Source organism: Gymnoscopelus braueri (assembly GCF_963280865.1).
Source record: "Gymnoscopelus braueri genome assembly, chromosome: 6".
NCBI lineage: Eukaryota > Metazoa > Chordata > Actinopteri > Myctophiformes > Myctophidae > Gymnoscopelus > Gymnoscopelus braueri.
In genome coordinates, this window is record NC_137607.1 from 341,781 (window position 1) to 360,826 (window position 19,046).

Genomic DNA, 19,046 nt, shown 5'->3' on the forward strand with positions numbered 1-19,046 from the left:
AAACTTTAGTTACTTTGCAGATATAAATTATTATATTATAAAACATACATTAACCACTTTAGACCTATTGTATACCTAGGCTATTTGAAAATAGCAGATCTACAAGCTCACAACGTGTCGTGAGGCGTTGTGAGTTTGTAGATCTGCTATTTTCAAACATTTTAGTACTTTTACTTTTGGTACTTTAAGTATATTTTGATGCCAATACTTTTGTACTTTTACTCAAGTAACATTTTGAACACAGGCCCTTGCAACAGAGTACTTCTACATTGTGGTATTGATACTTTTACTTAAGTAAAAAATGTCAGTACTTTTTCCACCACTGAGACACACACACACACACACACACACACACACACACACACACACACACACACACACACACACACACAGATATTTTGTGCATATATTTTAGGATAAGGAATTACACAGAAATGTCATTATTGTCTACGTATTATTTTCCCTTTTTAGTTTTCTGGTCTACAGCTTAAAAACAGTTAGATAACCTGTCCCTGTTTTACCTCCACTGTGTCCAACAGGATGAAGACATGAAGGACTGCATGACGTTCGCACTGACCAGAGACAGGCCACAGTTTGTACGTCTGTTCATTGAGAAGAAGTTCTACCTGACTTATGGCCTCCTGGAGGAACTCTACAGCAGAGTGAGAAGAGACACACTGGTCTACAATCTGCTACTGGAACGCCTGAAGGAGCGACTGGGACCCTCAGTTTACTCTCTGAAAGAGATCAGCCTGTTTGAGGTGGGTTTAGGTTTAGACTAATCTATATTATAATCCTTGATCAGTGGTTCTGAGGAGATGACCTTCACTCACTACTTAACCCATTAAGACCGGGAACGCATCTGTTCTGAACGCATCGGTGCCATAGCATCGGTGCCATAGCGCGGCACCGAGTGCCGCGCTATGAGCTTGTGCAAAGATTTGTGCAAATCTTTGAATATTTATATATTTTTAAAGCGAATATTTTTTACTCAAATCTTTGCTTCTGGGGGGTCCCTGGAACAACATATTTTGAGATGGGGGTCTGTGGCCAAATACATATAATTTAGGTGGTCTTTGACATGAAAAAGCTTGACAACCACTGATTTTACAGCAACATATGTTTTTTCAACAAAAATAAAAACTGTTAGCATTTAGAAGACATTTGTAGAATCCCCAGAAGCAAATATTTGAGTTAAAAACGTTCGCTTTTAAAATCAAAGATTTGCACAATATTTCACGATTAGATTTTTTTTTGCAGATCTGCAAGCTCATAGCGCGGCACTCGGTGCCGCGCTATGAGCTTGTAGATCTGCTATTTTTGAATAGCCAAGGGAATCTAAAAATGACACAGATGCGTTCCCGGTCTTAATGGGTTAATGTTGTAAGTTTGGTGGAGGGGGAATTAATCAACAACAATCTACTTTGAATATAAAGCAAATCTGTAATGTATTGGTGAATAATGTAATCTTTATCATTCTGTTGAACATAATATGTTCAACAGAATTATAAAGATTACATTATATAATATACTGTATGAATATTTTTTTCTGAAGAAAAAAGAATGAAAGCAATAGTTCAAAGCCACTTGATTTGAGAGGAAATGTGTCCTTTGTGACAGGATTGTCTTATTTCCTCTTCTTTGTCTCTTCTCTGTCTCTCCAGGTGTCAGGTGTGTTGAAGAAGTTAAAGGTTGATGTGAAGCCTTTCTTCTCTGTTCTGGGTCTAGAAGACTTCACCTCTGACAAGAAGGCTCTGGAGGTATTCTTCTGAATATATAATACTGTTATGTTCTTTCATCCTCTCTTTAAACGTGAACACTAGTGTCCCTGTTCTGGGGTTGAACCCTCAGCAGCAGATCTACAAGCTCTCAACGTGCAGTGTTGTGGCGTGTTGTGAGCTGCTAGATCGGCTATTTTCTGTGAAGATATTTAGTGTAGAGGTAAATAATTAGGGGGTTCTAGTAATGACCCCTGGGGGACTCCGGTAATAGGGTCTAAGCGTTAATAGCAGTTTAATAGTTAGTAGCCTCTACTATGCTTTAATATTATACACAGTTTGTTTTATTAAATTAAATTAAAGAACGTCTTTCTTCAGTTTAAGTCAATGAAGGCCTGATCAGTGATATAAATGTAAAAAAAAAAAATCTTTTTTTTATTGACTCAGGTCTTGATACAATTTCTAACACTATAGACAACATATAAATGATTTGTAAGCTGTGTTTTCTGTATTCTGTTAATGTTATAATGTTTGTAAACATTGGAGTAAAACATACATATATTTTGATTCATGATAGGGTTAGATATTTGTTTTTCCAATTACAAATCAAACTGTTTAAGAATATAAGCCTAATATATCTGTTCAAAACAATCCCAGATTGGGCCTTTAATGCTCATTTTCCATTTCCTCTTCATAGTTCTGTTCTTCTCTCCTCAGCGTGTCAGAGAGATGCTGGAAGGAGAACCTTCATACAGGAACCAGCCCTGTGAATCCCCCTGGACTCATCTCTTTATCTGGGCTGTCCTACAGAACCACAGTGTCTGGGCTGACTTCTTCTGGAAGCAGGAGGAGGTAAAACACCTGATGCTCACAGAAGGCTGAAGATTTATTTAAAATTGTTATTGTAGAGTTGAGAGTCTATAATGAGCCCTTTGTCCCTCTGTCTGTCTGTCTGTCTGTCTGTCTGTCTGTCTGTCTGTCTGTCTGTCTGTCTGTCTGTCTGTCTGTCTGTCTGTCTGTCTGTCTGTCTGTCTGTCTGTCTGTCTGTCTGTCTGTCTGTCTGTCTCTGTCTCTGTCTGTCTCTCTCTCTCTCTCTCTCTCTCCCCCCTCTCTCTCTCTCCCCCCCTCTCTCTCTCTCTCTCTCTCTCTGTCTCTCTCTCTCTCTCTCTCTCTCTCTCTCTCTCTCTGTCTCTCTCTGTCTCTCTCTCTCTCTCTGTCTCTCTCTCTCTGTCTGTCTCTCTCTCTCTCTCTCTGTCTCTCTCTGTCTGTCTCTCTCTCTCTCTCTCTCTCTCTCTCTCTCTCTCTCTCTCTCTCTCTCTCTCTCTCTCTCTCTCTCTCTCTCTCTCTCTCTCAGGCAGAGGAGTCAGTGCTGAATGCTCTGAGTGCCTGTAAGATGCTTAGAGAGATGTCAGAGTTGGAAACTCGGATGGACATCAAACTTTCCATGAAAGAGTCGGCACAGAAGTTTGAGGACCTGGCACATGGTGAGACCTTGAATAAATCATCAAACTGAAGTTTTTAGGTTGTGGCTCATATGGAGACTATGCACAAAGATGCTACGCACACCAGGTCCTTATATAGTCCATGAGCCAGACAAGATTTAATTATCGAAAGAGTGGGCAAAACCATACCTATATTAAATTGTTCATGGGGTCAAAGTAATGAAATTTATGATGACCTTTCCACAGGAGCAGCTTTTTCATATTTATCACACATTTTGTTATTTTCCCCATACGTACATGACAGGTGAAAGAATGTCAACATTTTAAAAAGAGTTATCATAATGAAACTTCCCCAGTTGATTACTCACATGAAGACAATGATTTATCGTATTACAAGTTTTCTGAAATTGTATATTTAAATATGCAAATTATGCATTAGGAAAATATGCCAGAATTTTCATAACTTTCCAAGATCAACATTGGAACATTGGACAAAGCCAGAGTCAACATTCTTATTTCATTTTGTTAAGATGTTGGAGTCAAAGGTTTTTAACGAGGGAATATTCTATATCTGGCTCAATTTTGGGGCTGTGGCTCATGGACTAAATGCCTAATTTGCATATTTAAATATACAATTTCAGAAAACTTGTAATACGATAAATCATTGTCTTCATGTACGTAATCAACTGGGGAAGTTTCATTATGATAACTATTTTTAAAATGTTGAAATTTTTTCACCTGTCATGTATGTATGGGGAAAATAACAAAATGTGTGATAAATATGAAAAAGCTGCTCCTGTGGAAAGGTTATCATATATTTATTTACTTATATTGACCCTATAAACAATTTAATAGGGGTATGGTTTTAACCACTCTTTCGATAATCATTGCTCAATTTTGGGGCTCTGGCTCATGGACTAATAGTGGTGCTGGCTCATGGCAGAAAAATCTAAAGGTAAATTGTCAAAAGACAAAAAGTGGCCGCACACACTGTTATAACAAAAGTGCAACAATTTATTATAGGACGCAGAGTAAAAATGACCAACGTTTTGGCACAACTGCCTTCTTCAGGGCATACAGAGCAACATGCAAGTGACACTTAAATATGGTGCCTGAGAGTAATACAGCCAATCACAATAAACTTGGAGGACACGGGTTCTAATGGGCCATGTCCCTGTGATGGGCCATCAGGATCAAGTGTTGTCTCATATTCCTGAATAATTAAGGAGGGATTATCCCTCATGACTAACCACTCTACTGGTGAGTGTGTGGAAGGTTAGTTCCTTGCCAATTTGACAAATAAATATATATGAGATTTTTTACCAAATACATACATGTAATAACGAAAATAAAGAAACCATATAGCAATCTTTGCAATACACATTAATGTAGGAATCAAATACAGTCAAGGGAGGTAAAGAATTAAACAAATAACATGTCCTGAATTTTATTCATGTCCCCTATATAATTCTGAGCCTCTGAGGTGGGGATAGGCCGCCTGCGAATCAGAGGGGGAAAAAGTCATAGGGTTAAAAGCGTATTTATACAAAAGTTTTTTTTTTTTTTTATAAAAATGGTTTAAGGTCAAAATCTACATTTAGGCCAAACGGGGTAAGAGTTTTAAGAGACTGAATCCAGAAAGCCTCGCGTTTTAAAAGTAACTGGTCTATCTCTCCCCCTCTTCTTGGTACAGGGACCTTTTCTATCCTAATGTAATGTAAGGAAGCGACGGGGTGGTTGGATTCCACAAAGTGAGCGGCAACAGGGTAGTTCATGTTCTTGCACCTAATGGTGCTGCGGTGCTCTGCTATACGAGCCTTAAGTTCTCGTGTCGTCATTCCCACATATGCTTTGCCACACGGGCATGTGAGTAGATAGATGACGGCTTTTGTTGTACAGGTGATTACACCTCTGATGGGGATACTTTTACCAGAATGTGGGTGCTTAAACTTGTGGCATTTGTAAGTACTGTTGCATTGTGCACAGGAGCCGCATTTGTAATTGCCATTGGGGATGGGTGCCAATAAACGTTGATACAGCAGGGGGTAAATCAGACTTGACCAAAAGTCCTATGGAGACTATGTCAACTTTGGAAACATTGGAACATGGAATGGAATTATATGTTTCATATATAAATATCAATATATTGTCATTCTAATTATTTCAAATAAATACATAGTATGTCTTTCTTATGATTGTCCTGTGTGCCGTCTTCCTAACCTCAGGTCTGTTGAGCTCATGTTACCAGAGCAATGAGATTGGATCCTTTGAGCTGCTCAAGCTAGAGTCTCCAGTCTGGAACACAAACTGCTTCAAGATGGGCATAGCTGTTGAATCACACCTCTTCTTCAACCATGATGGATTAGAGGTTGGTCCATCTCTGTCTGGCTGGTTTCAGCCACTTTAATGACTTTAACTCTAGTTATAATATTACATTTAAAAGAGAAAAGTGAAAATAGTGGAGGCACATATTTCTGTCAGTCTGGAATCCAGACTGAATCTCTAAGTTCAGGGTCTGTTTGTTTTTTCACTTCACTTCTCAGTCTGGGACTCTTCCTGTGTGAAAGGTTCTGATTGGTCTGTGGGCGGGGCGGGACCAGAGCCTTCCAATGTAAAATTCAAGTCATTTCACTTCCTACTGTGATTCGTTGAGCACTATCCAATCAGAAATGACGTTCCTACATAACAGGTGACGTTCTGAAAGGAAGACTGACAGACTGAGGAAGTGCAGTGAAAATACAAAAAAAAAACGTAGTGAATCAGTCTGGATTCCAAGTAAAATTTTCTGTGGCCTCCTGGCAGCGTGCTTAGTGGCACTGATTAGAACCACACTCACACTCACACTCACACTCACACACACACACACACACACACACACACACACACACACACACTCACACTCACACTCACTCACTCACTCACTCACTCACTCACTCACTCACTCACTCACTCTTATAGACTGCTGGCCAAGCGCTGTAAAACATGTTTGTTTATAATTGTTGGTTCTGGTGACGACATAATCTATTAGTGCAGATCAAGGAAAAGGTTTTATGTTCTAGTCATATTTTTGCCAGACCCAAAGGGTATGGCTTACATGAGGCTCTGTACCTGTTTCGTCCATACATGGGCATGCCCACTTTGCCCTTAGGCCCCAGTCATAAAAGTCTGTCCCCCTTTCGTCCATACATGGGCATAGAAGGGACCTCTGAAAAGGGACACAGGCTGACACGTCATGTGAAATCCGGCTTAGCCCTGACGTAGTGCTCTGATCTTATAAAGTCAGAGCACTACTCTATAAGATCCTTCGTCCATATATGGGCCTTGTACATATATGGGGATGTCGGAATTGAATTCCTCTTTTCCTCTGCACACACTCTGCACACACGTCAAGCGAAGTCCGGCCATTCAGATTAAGCTCAGGCACTGGCATAGGCATAGGGGACTATTCAGGTGAATGTAATCAGACTGGAAGGTTTGCTGGTCTAGCCTATACACAAACAACTCCACACCAAATGCCTAAAATGATTTATTCTTTTCAGTTATAAAGTGGTTTGTAGGTGTGTTACATACTAGGACTTCATTCTGGGTCTGGCAGAACCAGGTCTCCTGGTCTAGTTAACTTAGTTAATCCTATTAGTTTAGCCTGAAATGGTTTTATAACTTGTACTGTAACTTAAGTAAATGAAATACACATCTCTGTGTCACATTAACCCAGTGGTTCTCCACCTTTTTTCTTGACTACCTTTGACTATTTCTGATAATATAATGACCCAAAAATGCACGGCCGTTTGGCGCCCCCTCAGAGTGTGTGTGTGTGTGTGTGTGTGTGTGTGTGTGTGTGTGTGTGTGTGTGTGTGTGTGTGTGTGTGTGTGTGTGTGTGGACCATGAACTCATGACCCTACAGAAACAGCTAAAACAAACCGTTCTGCTCCTCAGTCTCTGCTGTCTAAGGCTTGGCGGGGTGACATGGAGAAGGACACAGCAGTGTGGAAAGTCCTTCTCACCCTTTTCTGTCCTCCACTCTGCTGCACCAACCTCATCTCCTACAGGTTAGCACCCAGCCCTACATGTTTAACACAATAACACACTTGTTGTCCCATATGCATATTATACTTGTTACTAAAACTATACATTAATTCACTTTGTTTAAGACTAAGTTGAGTGTGTGCTCCACCTTGCAGGGAACCAGATATAATACAACAATTGCTTAATAGGCATAGCAAGGAGCCCAAGCCTTCCTTTGTCGTATCAAGATGGCGTCAGTTCTGGAGTGCTCCCGTCACTTCCTTTTTGGGCAACGCAGTGATGTACTTCCCCTTCCTCTTCCTGTTTGCCTACGTGCTGCTGGTGGACTTTAAGCCACCGCCCCCTAGTGGGCCGTCCATCAGTGAATACGTGCTGTACTTCTGGGTGTTCAACTTCTTCTGTGAGGAGATCTATGAGGTGAGCTATTCCTGTGTTAACACACACTCCTCTCATCCAATAAATACCTACATAAAGTACAACAGTGGAATGATGTTTGAATTGTGTCATTAAAGGCATATTATGTAACTTTGCCCTATGTTTACAAAACATATCAAAAATAAATCCGATACACAAGCTCTCTCTCTCTCTCTCTCTCTCTCTCTCTCTCTCTCTCTCTCTCTCTCTCTCTCTCTCTCTCTCTCTCTCTGTCTCTCTTTTATATATATATATGAGAATTATTTTCTCTATCTAATGTGTATTTTGGTGTTTTAAAGGTAGGGTAAGTGATATTTTTGGGTTAAAACAAAAAGTATTTTTTTAAGGTTAAAGCACTATATTCTGATAATCATTGCTATAGAGTGTTTGTTCAGTAACAGGAGTCTCCCCGTCTCTCCAGCTCTTTAATAAACAGAAAATACATTTTCCGGTAGGTGTCAAAATCTCAGCCAATCAGGAGAAAGTACCAATTTTTAAGCTTCATTTTTATAGTGTTCCAGTTCCAATTTTGCCTGCTCATTTCTTAGTGTCATCACTTCCAATTTCACTTGTTTAATCTATGTCCTGATTGAGTTCTCTATCCTGATTGGATAAAATTGGAAATTAAACTGAAACTGAAATGAAAAGGCATTTTCTGTTTTATAAAGAGCTGGAGAGACAAGGAGACTCCTTTTACTGAACAAACACTCTATAGCAATGAGTACTATCAGAATATAGAGCTATTTAACTCTTAATTTAACCAAAGTAAATCACTTACCCTACCTTTAATTTTTATTTTGGTAAGCAGGATGCATGTGGGCGTTACCTTTTGAGAGCTTCTAAGTTCCAACCAATATTTGAAAAACAGCTTCTTAGCTAATCAGCTTTTTCAGACAATTTTGAATATTTTATTTTTGTCCACACTGTTTAGGGGGATGTAAGTTCAATATGTTCACTGCCTGCAACGTTGCCACAGCTGTAATGTAAGGCAGCCTACATGTGGTTACATGTGACAGCTATATTTCATTAGTCTAGAGGGTGGGTGGACCGACCGCAGCAGACCGTGGACCCAAACGTAACATTCAGACCTGCCACATCCAAACTGGACACAAACACTGTTCAGGGGTCTGCCATGAAAATAGTCAAACCAAAAAACCTAAATTGGGCACTACAGCAGTGTTTAACACTTCAAATGTCAATAACTCAGTGACCGTCCGCGTAGCTGACTGAAAATCTAGTTCTTATGAATGTGCTCTGAAAGCTGCTGGTGGGAACAGTTCTGCACACAATAATGCAGGTGTGTTTACGAACATCTGGGGGGTTCTGTGAGTCAGTGACTGATGGTCAGTTGGGGGCCCCTGAGGGAGGCGGGCCCATTTAAATTGAAATGGGTGAAACATAAATTATAGGCTGCCTGTGCATGTGACACATTCAGTTGATTGTTTATCAGCTTGATTCAGTTTGATTGATGTGTTTATGAACTTTCAGGCATTCATCATGCGTGACATGACTTCACGCGAGAGGATGAAGCTCTACATGCAGGATGTCTGGAACATGTATGACCTCACTGCCATCCTTCTGTTCATTATTGGTCTCATCTGCAGGTTGGTACACATTATTCAGGTATAGTACTCCAGATTGTGACATAAGCAAGGACAGAAAACAACAACAAAAAACAGTAAATATTGTGTGGGTAATGACTTTGGCATCAGGACCCATAATCGTCATTAATGGAGCTCAAGTGTTCATTAGACTCCAGCACCATGTGATCATATTGGTGTGTGTAACACTACAACACAATGAAATACGAGGTAAAGATATTAAACATGAGCCTACAGTATGGCTGCCTCTGCCTGTGCAGATACACATGCATGGTTTGTCTCTGCCAGTTATACAGTAGTGATTATTGACTAGTTTATATTTGTGATTTATTTATTTAGATTATTCAGCTGACTCCACATAGTGCCTTCTGGCCTCCTCTTTTGCTAACTGTCCTTCCGTCCGTCCGTCCATCCGTCCGTCCGTCAGTCCAGTGTAACTCCTCATATAGACCACGTCCATTTCCGCCTGGCACAATTTGCCACTGTTTTCTTCAAAACACACTTTTTGCAACAACACTGATTTTGTCCAACACTCACACACATCGCACACATGATCTCTGTGATCACTTGATCACGACGTATCTGTCAGATGTTTCAGACTCCATTTGGATTGGCTATGATTGGCTTTCAAAGTTAGCGGGAGGGGCCTGTTTTGCACAAAATGCCACAAATCTTGAACACAGCATTCAATTACTGTGAAACTCCCAGTAGGCCAAGGAAGAAACTCCACACCTTTCTCAAAATGGCCTCTTGTTGGTGCTACCTATAACTCTTGAACCGTAGGTCGTACAATAAAAAAGGACCCATTGGTCCTTTTACGCCAGACTAGATTGTCCACTATTTTGTGTTTTCTTCAAAACAGACTTTTTTCTCCAACTCCCTTTTGCCCAAAACTCACACAAATCGGTAGATATTTAAATCTGAAGTCATGTGATCAAGATGTATCAGTCACGTTTCTCATATACCATTCCAGTTGTCTATAACTGTCTCCCAAAGTTTGCAGGCTCTATGGCAACCTGAATTGGCAATGAAAATAATGTTTTTTCGTTCTAGTCACTAAATTTGACTTTCGTTCTAAAATTCATGTTGATATTTCAGTGTTAAATATAGTCTGCATGCATGGACCACAGAAGTGACACTGCCATCTACTCGATCACATACGTGGAAACATGCCTATAATGCCTGTCCATTAACACCATGAAGTAAATAGAGAACTAAGAGAAATGCCGGAACAGTCATGATAATCTTGAAATCCTAAAAATAGGAGTTTGGTTAAAATGAGTTAAAATGTATTTATTCTGCTCGTGTGCTTCAGGATGTTTGAGCGGTCCTATGACGTTGGGCGATGTGTCCTGTGTATCGACTACATGGTCTTCACACTCCGTCTCATTCACTTCTTCGCCGTTCACAAAGAGATGGGACCAAAAATCATCATTGTTGGCAAGATGGTAAGATATAAGACAGATTTTAATGTTATTTTGTCACGCTGTGAGGGTCGCATTGGTCACTGATATCATAATGAACACTAGCCCTGTTTGTGACGTCTCCCTCCTCTCGAGCTCCGGGATGAGGTCCTGATGTGTCAAGCTCTGCATGGCGGAGGGAAGACAATGTCCAATTCTTACCTTTTTCTGAACATCGATTTCAAAATGTAAATGTAGTCCAGCAATTCTACAGATGTCTGTTTAGTTGTATTTCTGAAAAGGAAGAGGTTATTGATCAGTTATAACAAACTTTTAAATGGCTCATTTAGTCACTACGGTATGTGCTTTGATTTTAAGACCTATAAAGGAAGTTGCTGCCCCATCGGCAGCAGTACTCTCACCCCAGGTCGTTTGTTGAACATCTTTTTTCTCCTAATTAACCTCTCTCTTCACATCCTTGTACATAGATGATGAGTAAAAAAGTAGATGAGTCAAAGTCATTAGCACAAGTCAAAACACACAGGGAGAAGTCGACGAGCTGTGTATTATTTTTTGTTATCGTTGTGTGTGTGTGTGTGTGTGTGTGTGTGTGTGTGTACGGTATGCAAACTGTAAGTAGGATTGGTTATTCGTCAAAGACAGGAGTGATTCTTCCTTCTTCCAACTAGCAGTGTTATGCTAATTTAGTTTTTCAATGTATCGTCCACAGTTCTAATTTAGTTTTTCAATGTATCGTCCACAGTTCTAATTTAGTTTTTCAATGGACAGTTCTCAGATAGGATTTAAAACATTACTAAGAAGCCTTTAATATGTAGAGGAGGTGTAGCCTGGCTCCACCCCCTGAATCGTTTGCCTCGCATTCAGGGTCTGGTGACGCTGTCGAAGGCGGGTGTTTCTCGGTTGAAAATCTGTACGACAAATCGAGATCGGGATAATCCAGTATGAACCAATCGCCAAAGAGAGAGGGCTTTCAGACTGAATAATGGAGTGAAACGAAATGAAAATTCAGGCTGAGTGTCAGGCTAGAGGAGGTGTGCTCTGTGACAGCTGAACTGCACTCTTTTATCACTCTTAAAAAATAGTGTAAAATAGAGAAAATAGCCGATCTACAAGCTGGTAGATCGGCTATATTCAAAATGTTTGTGCGACACTCTTGTAATATTGAAGTAGGGCCTTAAAGGACGACTTCACCGATTTTCAACCTATCTTCATATAATTGGTCTTCACTAATACTCATGATAAAATGGTAAAAAAAAAATCTACTCGGTCTGTGTCTCAGAGGAGGGCTGTGGACATTTCAGAGTCCCGTCTACCAGTGACATCATCAATGGGGAATCCAAGCTAATAGAAACTGCAGGCTTTCTATTCCTGGAAAGTTGCAATGCAATAAAAGAAGCCATTGTTCTCGTGTTAATAAAAATCTAAATAAAAAATGTGAAATCTTGTTGGAAAGAAATTCATGCCTAACGATGATGTCACTGGTAGACGGGTTTCTGGACTGTCCACAGCCCTCCTCTGAGACACAGACCAAGTAGAAAATGTTTTTACCATTTTATCATGAGTATTAGTGAGGACCAATTATATGAAGATAGGTTGAAAATCGGTGAAGTCGTCCTTTAATTTATGAAAAAATCATAAAAAGTTTAAATATAAACTTTTTTATAGTTTATATAAAAAAATTTAAACTATATTTACGATATTAAAAGTTTGTTTCAACCCATCAATATTTGTTAAAGGATTTGAAATTTCCACCGGTCCGTCCTCAACCAGAACTGGACACAGTAGGACCTCATCCTGGAGCCAGAGTGGAGGGAAGGTCACAAACAGGATAAATAAACACTAATTGTCTTGTTTCTGTTCAGATGAAAGATGTCTTCTCATTCCTCTTCTTCCTGGGGGTGTGGATAGTGGCATACGGAGTAGCCAATCAGGCGCTGCTCTATCCCTATGACCCCAACCCAGAACGTATCATCCATCGAGTGTTCTACAGACCTTACCTGCACATCTATGGACCTGTTGATGATGAGGATGGTGTGTGTGTGTGTGTGTGTGTGTGTGTGTGTGTGTGTGTGTGTGTGTGTGTGTGTGGGGGGGGGGGGGGGTGTGTGTGTGTGTGTGTGTGTGTGTGTGTGTGTGTGTGTGTGTGTGTGTGTGTGTGTGTTCGGTTACCACAGCTCTATAGCAATGATTACTGTCACAATATAGAGATTTCACTTTTTAACTAAAAACTATATATTGTATAAATCACTTACAATACCTTTAAAATGCCATGGACCATAAACTTATCTTATGTTGAAATATTCGACCATTTAATGTATTATTATTATTATTATTATTATTATTATTGTTAATATTGTTAATATTGTTATTTTAATTAAAGTGGGATTAGACTGCACTAACATCACGGAACTGATAGAGGGCGGTGCTGAGCCATGCAGGAGCGTGAACAACAACTGGCTGGTGATCATTCTGCTGGTGCTTTTCCTGCTGGTCACCAACATACTGCTCATCAACCTGCTCATCGCCATGCTCACGTAGGAACCCTGTTGTACCTGTTAGCCACCTTCCTTCTGTCTGTCTGTGACTCCATTAATGTCACTCTGTCTCTCTTTACTGAACTCAGCTCTTCTCTCCTCTCATCATCTCATTAGTGTGGTCCACAGTAACCATGTAGGCATGTATAATGTCCTTATATGACTCATCATTGCACCATAAATGAAAACCTTAACTTGCCATCTCCCACAGTAAGACGACAGCAGCACTGGTTGCAGTTCATTTTTAAATGTATCTACTTTAATTACAAACAGTATCTCAAACAGTATACGGATAATTTTACTTCTAGACACCAACGGAGACATTGTGCACAAGTTTACTGATGTTCCAAAAGATGTTCCAAAAGTCTCTAATTCAGTTTCCAAAATATCCTTTAGGTTTTAAGCTCCTTCTGACTGGAACAACCTACCTGTTCATATTCGGTCAATATCATCTCCTCAATTGTTTAAAACGGCGCTGTCCTCTGACCTTGAGACTACCTGTTCATGTTTTCACTAATTAAAAAAAAAAAAAAAGTGACTTTGTACTCTGTAGTGTGTACACACACACACGCACATCCCGTCGCCGCGCCGTGGAGGCACAGAACACACACAAACACCCGCGCATATACAGATGTAACAACTGGAGCCGTCCCCCGTCGCCAACACACGCACGCACGCACGCACGCACGCACGCACGCACGCACACACACACACACACACACACACACACACACACACACACACACACACACACACACACACACACACACACACACACACACACACACACACACCAGGGTACATCCTCATGCGGCCAGAGCCGTCCCCCGTCGCGAACACACACACACGGCCGTCGCGCGAACACAAATAATGTACATTCTGACACATGCCTCCCCAACGTGCATGCACACGTACGTGTCCATGCATACACGGCCGCGGACCCGAGTTGTGGTGCGATCTACTCCCCCTCCCCCCCCCCCCCCACCCCACACACACACAAATGCGCACACACACACAAACGCACACGCGCACACACACACACACCGCCCAGCACCAGTCCGTGATGGAAACCTGTGGTTTCACCATATATGATGAACGCAAGATCCAATCAACCCCAAATATGATTTAACAGTTTGTTGTTTTGTCCCTTCAACCGTCCATGCAGCAAGACCTTTGAGACGGTGCAGGAGAAGAGCGACCACTACTGGAAGTTCCAGCATTACAACCTCATCATCGAGTACCAGTCCCGTCCTGTTTTGGCTCCTCCGTTCATCTTCCTCTCCCACCTTCTTCTCTTCTTCTCTTTTTTAAACAAGAACATCCACAAGGAGTCTTCCAGCACATCCAACAGGGGTCAGAGTCGTGGTCAGTATTTGATTTAGATCAAATAAAACAGAATAAAACAAATTTCATTTTTAGTAAAAGGTTATAGTGTGATTTGACCACTGGGTGAAGTCTAGAACAAAAGATAATCGTTGACAACTGTCTATTTTATTGTGAGCGCCTGAATGAATGAATGAATGAATGAATGGATGGATGAATGAATGAATGAATGAATGAATGGATGGATGAATGAATGAGTGTATTAATTAATTAATGTACAGGTTAAAATGATGCATAAATCATGAGTCGTTCCCGAGGATTTTTTGTGACAACTGGTCTTTTGTACGTCATTATTTGTGTAACTATGCTTTTAGTACAGCATCTACCAAATATTACATTGATTATTAATCAATTGATTAATTGATTGATTAATCAATAGATTGTTTGAATTGTTTACATTGTCTGTATGCCCAACCTCAGCTCACAGCTGCTGAGATACTGTGTAAATTATGTTGATGGTGCATGATAATAATTTAACCATTTTCCCCAATGGTTAGAGGAGGAGTTGAGGGCGTGCAGAGTTAAGTACTGGGAGACCGAGCAGAAGAAGGAGTTCCTCAAAGCCCAGAGTGAGACAAAGAGAAGCAGTGACTCTGAGAGGATCAAGCTGATTTCTGACAAGTAAGATGATAATGACCAGAGGTGGACACTAACAAAGTACATTTACTTGAGTACTGTACTGTACTTTACTTGAGTATTTGTATTTTTGCATATGACTGTCGCTGCACGAGACAAATATTGTACTTTTGACTCTAATGCATTTCTAAGACAGTAGAAAGCAATGATGTAACTAAGTATATTTACTCAAGTACTGTACTTAAGTACAATTTTGAGGTACTTTCACTTTACAAGAGTATTTCCAATTGTCTACTCCACTACATCTCAGAGGCAAAATTTTACTTTTACTCCACTACAATTATTTGAATACTTTAGTTACTAGTTACTTTGCAGATACAAATTATTACATTATAAAACATACATTAACTATTTTATACATAGGTTATTTGAAAATAGCAGATCTACAAGCTTGTAGATCTGCTATTTTTAAACATTTTAGTACTTTTACTTTTGGTACTTTAAGTACATTTTGATACCAATACTTTTGTACTTTTACTCAAGTAAATGTTTTATTCCTGACGTTTACTTGTAACGGAGTACTTCTACGGTGCAGTATTGACACTTTTACTTAAGTAAAACATTTGAGTACTTTTTCCACCACTGTAAAAAGTACACTTATGTCTCGTTTCGACTGGCGGTCCAGCCCCGCACCTCATCCACACCTTTTGGCCTCACAAAGCCTCTCACGGCCCAGAACCCAAAATATCTCCTGCAAACTTCATATCTCACAGCAAAGTATAAACATGTTGTGAAGTCCTGGTGGAGAGAAACAGTCCTCACTTTAGTCTACTGAAACATACACTAGTACTCCATTACTTTATCCTAAGTACACATTTGTAGTAATATTTGACCAGGAGTATTTATACTTTATACTCGAGTACTGGAGTTGAGTTTTACTTTGTCCTAAAACTGCAACACTGAAATGTGTCTGTGTTGTGTTGTGTTGTGTTGTGTTGTGTTGTGTTGTAATTGTATTGTGTTGTGTTGTGTTGTGTGTATTTCCACAGTGTGGACACTGTGCTGAAACAAGTGACTGACAGCACAGACATTAACCAGAGGATTCAGCAGATGACTGACAGTGAGATAATAAATAATAAATACTTTGTGATTTCACTTCATGTTAATAATTACATTCACCATAAACCTGCACCTTGTATGCATTACATGTACTGAACTGTGTGTGTGTGTGTGTGTGTGTGTGTGTGTGTGTGTGTGTGTGTGTGTGTGTGTGTGTGTGTGTGTGTGTGTGTGTGTGTGTGTGTGTGTGTGTGTGTGTGTGTGTGACAGAAACCATTGACCAGAGGATTGAGAAGATGACTGACAGGTGAGGTGACAATGACTTCATGTCAATCACTACTATTGCGGCTGATAACAATGAAAGTTCAGCCGGCAGGCTAAGCCTGGGAGATTTAAAACAGTATTAAAGAAAGAAAACGTAAAAGATTCCTGTTCCAAACGAATGCTCAAGTTTAAAAATGTTTACTGCAGTGTGTCACCAATTATTACAATTTACAATTTACTAATAAATATGTGCACAAAATAACTTGAACAGTGAGCAAATAACAAAAGCGGTCAACAAAATATAACTCTCCCAGCTCACCCCACCTCCATGGTCAAATCAGCCTTAGAGTGGTGGTCAATCAGTGGTCAATCAATCAATCAATCAATCTGTGTGTGTTTTGGCAGAGTGGACAGAATGGACAAAGAACAACAGAAACAGCTGAAACAACTGACTGAACAACTGACTGAACAACAGAAACAACTGACTGATCAACTGACTGAAACCACAGTCAACATGGAGCAGAGACAGAGAGCTTTGGAGACCAAGGTAACGTCCAGATGTTTATTCAAACCTCTTCTCTCCTCAGTGTCTGTTCCTACGGATAAGCATTGTTCTGTTTGATCTGTAATGAATCCTCATAGAACACTTTACTACACATGTTGTCCACCGTTCTGTCACAGAGTTTTATCATTTAAACCTTTATGCTGTTCTTACTGTGTGTGTCCACTAGGTGGAGGATGCTCTCAGTCAGATCTTGGAGGCTTTGACCAAACCCCCCTCAACCTAAACATCCTGGAGGTTGTGGGTTTGAATCCAGCGCCGTGCGTCTGCTTTGTGGAGCGTCTACGACAACATGACTGACCCGTGTTCTGGAGAGGAGGAGGAGGAGGAGGAGGAGGAGGAGGAGGAGGAGGAGGAGGAGGAGGAGGAGGAGGAGGAGGAGGAGGAGGGAGGAGGAGGGGGGGGTATTTGTCACTGTATGTACTCCTATGGGGTGGGAGGGGGGGAGTGTTGGGTGGGAGGAGTAGGATGAAGGCTCTAGGTCCTCTCGGTAGGGGCTCCTCACTGGTAGGTGAGTCAGTAGGAAACAACACAGTGACAACACACAGTAAATTGGGGAGAAAAGGGTTAAAAAGAAAAAAGGGTTAAAAAAAGAACATGACACACAGACCTGCTTCTCTAGAGCACCGGTTCTCAACCTGTGGGCCGGCGCCCCCTGGTGGGCCGTGGGGATGTTGCAGGTATTTAATGAGAATATAAGGTTAATATGTCAAACTAAATGTCATGGTATCTTTTTCCTTTAAAACTAAACAAAGAGTTTATATTTATAAAAAGTGTATTTGTAACTTAGATTTTTTAAAAACAACATCTATCTCTATATTACAGTAGGGAGTGGTACGCATGCGTGGCTGTTTGTTCTGCCTGTTTGCCGTGTGTCTCTGTCGTTCATACGGGTCGTACCGAGCCGAGTGCAGCCGACCAGAGCCGAGACAAAACCAAGCGGCGGCCATTGAAATATGTCCGTCTCTCTGGTCCGTCTCCTCTGTAGCCCTTTAGCTTTGCTTTGTTCTCTCTTGAACATAGTCAGTCGCCATAATGTCTGTGTACTCCATTAATCTCAGAGCTAGACCACACTAGGTCTCCATGGACCCCCAAGGGGTCCGCGATGTTACGCGTGCGCGGCTAGCGTGCCTGTGCCTGTCTGTAACGGAGCAGCCACAGGGTTGCCAGGTTTCCAGGTATTGCGCGACTAACAAGCAATGCACACGCACAATTCGTGGCCAGGCTACTATTGGGCAGGGCGCGCGCCCGGGCCTCTAGTGGCTTATATTTTGAAAAAAACTAAACGAATACTAGATCTGGGGGCAATTATGTAGATATTTTATTTTGAAAAAACAATGTTTGGGGATTGTTGTTATTGATGTATGGGGGAATTTTTTAACTGGTTTTGGGGGTATTATTTTTAAAAGAAAAAAAGGTTTTTATTTTGAAAAAACTATTTGGGGATTGTTAAACATGTATGGAACTTTTATTTATATTTTTTTTAACTGGTTTTGGGAATTGTATTTTGAAAAAAATATAGCTTTTATTGTGAAACATGATGTCTGGAGCTTTCATTTAGAAAAACAATATCTGGAGCTTTTACTTTGAAAAACGATGTGTTTATTAAAACTGTCTGGGGCTTTTGATATAAATATCAACCAAACGAGTGAAGTGCTCCTTTAAGCACAATAAAGTGGGCAAAGTGACCTTAAACCAGATGGGGGTCCCTGCCACGACATATCTTCAGATGGGGGTCCCTGCCACGACATATCTTCAGATGGGGGTCCCTGCCACGACATATCTTCAGATGGGGGTCCGCGACTCCGCGGCCAAAATGGTATCAATCTAGTGTCCCTGAAAAGAAAGCGTTTGAGAACCCCTGCCTTATAGAAACCATTTGTGCTACAGTATATAATCTGTCTTCTCCTCACAATCATGTTATCATCAGTGGTGGAAAGTAACTAAGTACATTTACTTAAGTACTGTACTTAAGTACAATTTTGAGGTATGTGTACTTTACTTGAGTATTTGCAATTTCCAATGCGACGCGTTGTGAGCTT

The 19,046-nt window shown here is 40.6% G+C and overlaps 1 protein-coding gene across 1 annotated transcript; it reads left to right on the top strand.

Moving 5' to 3' along the window:
• Nucleotides 1–3,111: 3,111 nt before the first annotated feature.
• LOC308086381 (transient receptor potential cation channel subfamily M member 5-like) lies at nt 3,112–17,304 on the top strand (the record flags this gene model as incomplete). Its single annotated transcript, XM_080429901.1, has 12 exons — nt 3,112–3,202; nt 5,386–5,528; nt 7,098–7,210; nt 7,343–7,604; nt 9,090–9,205; nt 10,518–10,650; nt 12,489–12,657; nt 13,007–13,160; nt 14,326–14,525; nt 15,041–15,164; nt 16,169–16,239; nt 17,174–17,304. 12 exons carry the CDS (start codon nt 3,112–3,114, stop codon nt 17,302–17,304), a joined length of 1,707 nt encoding a protein of 568 aa, XP_080286027.1.
• Between the last annotated feature and the right edge of the window lie 1,742 nt (nt 17,305–19,046).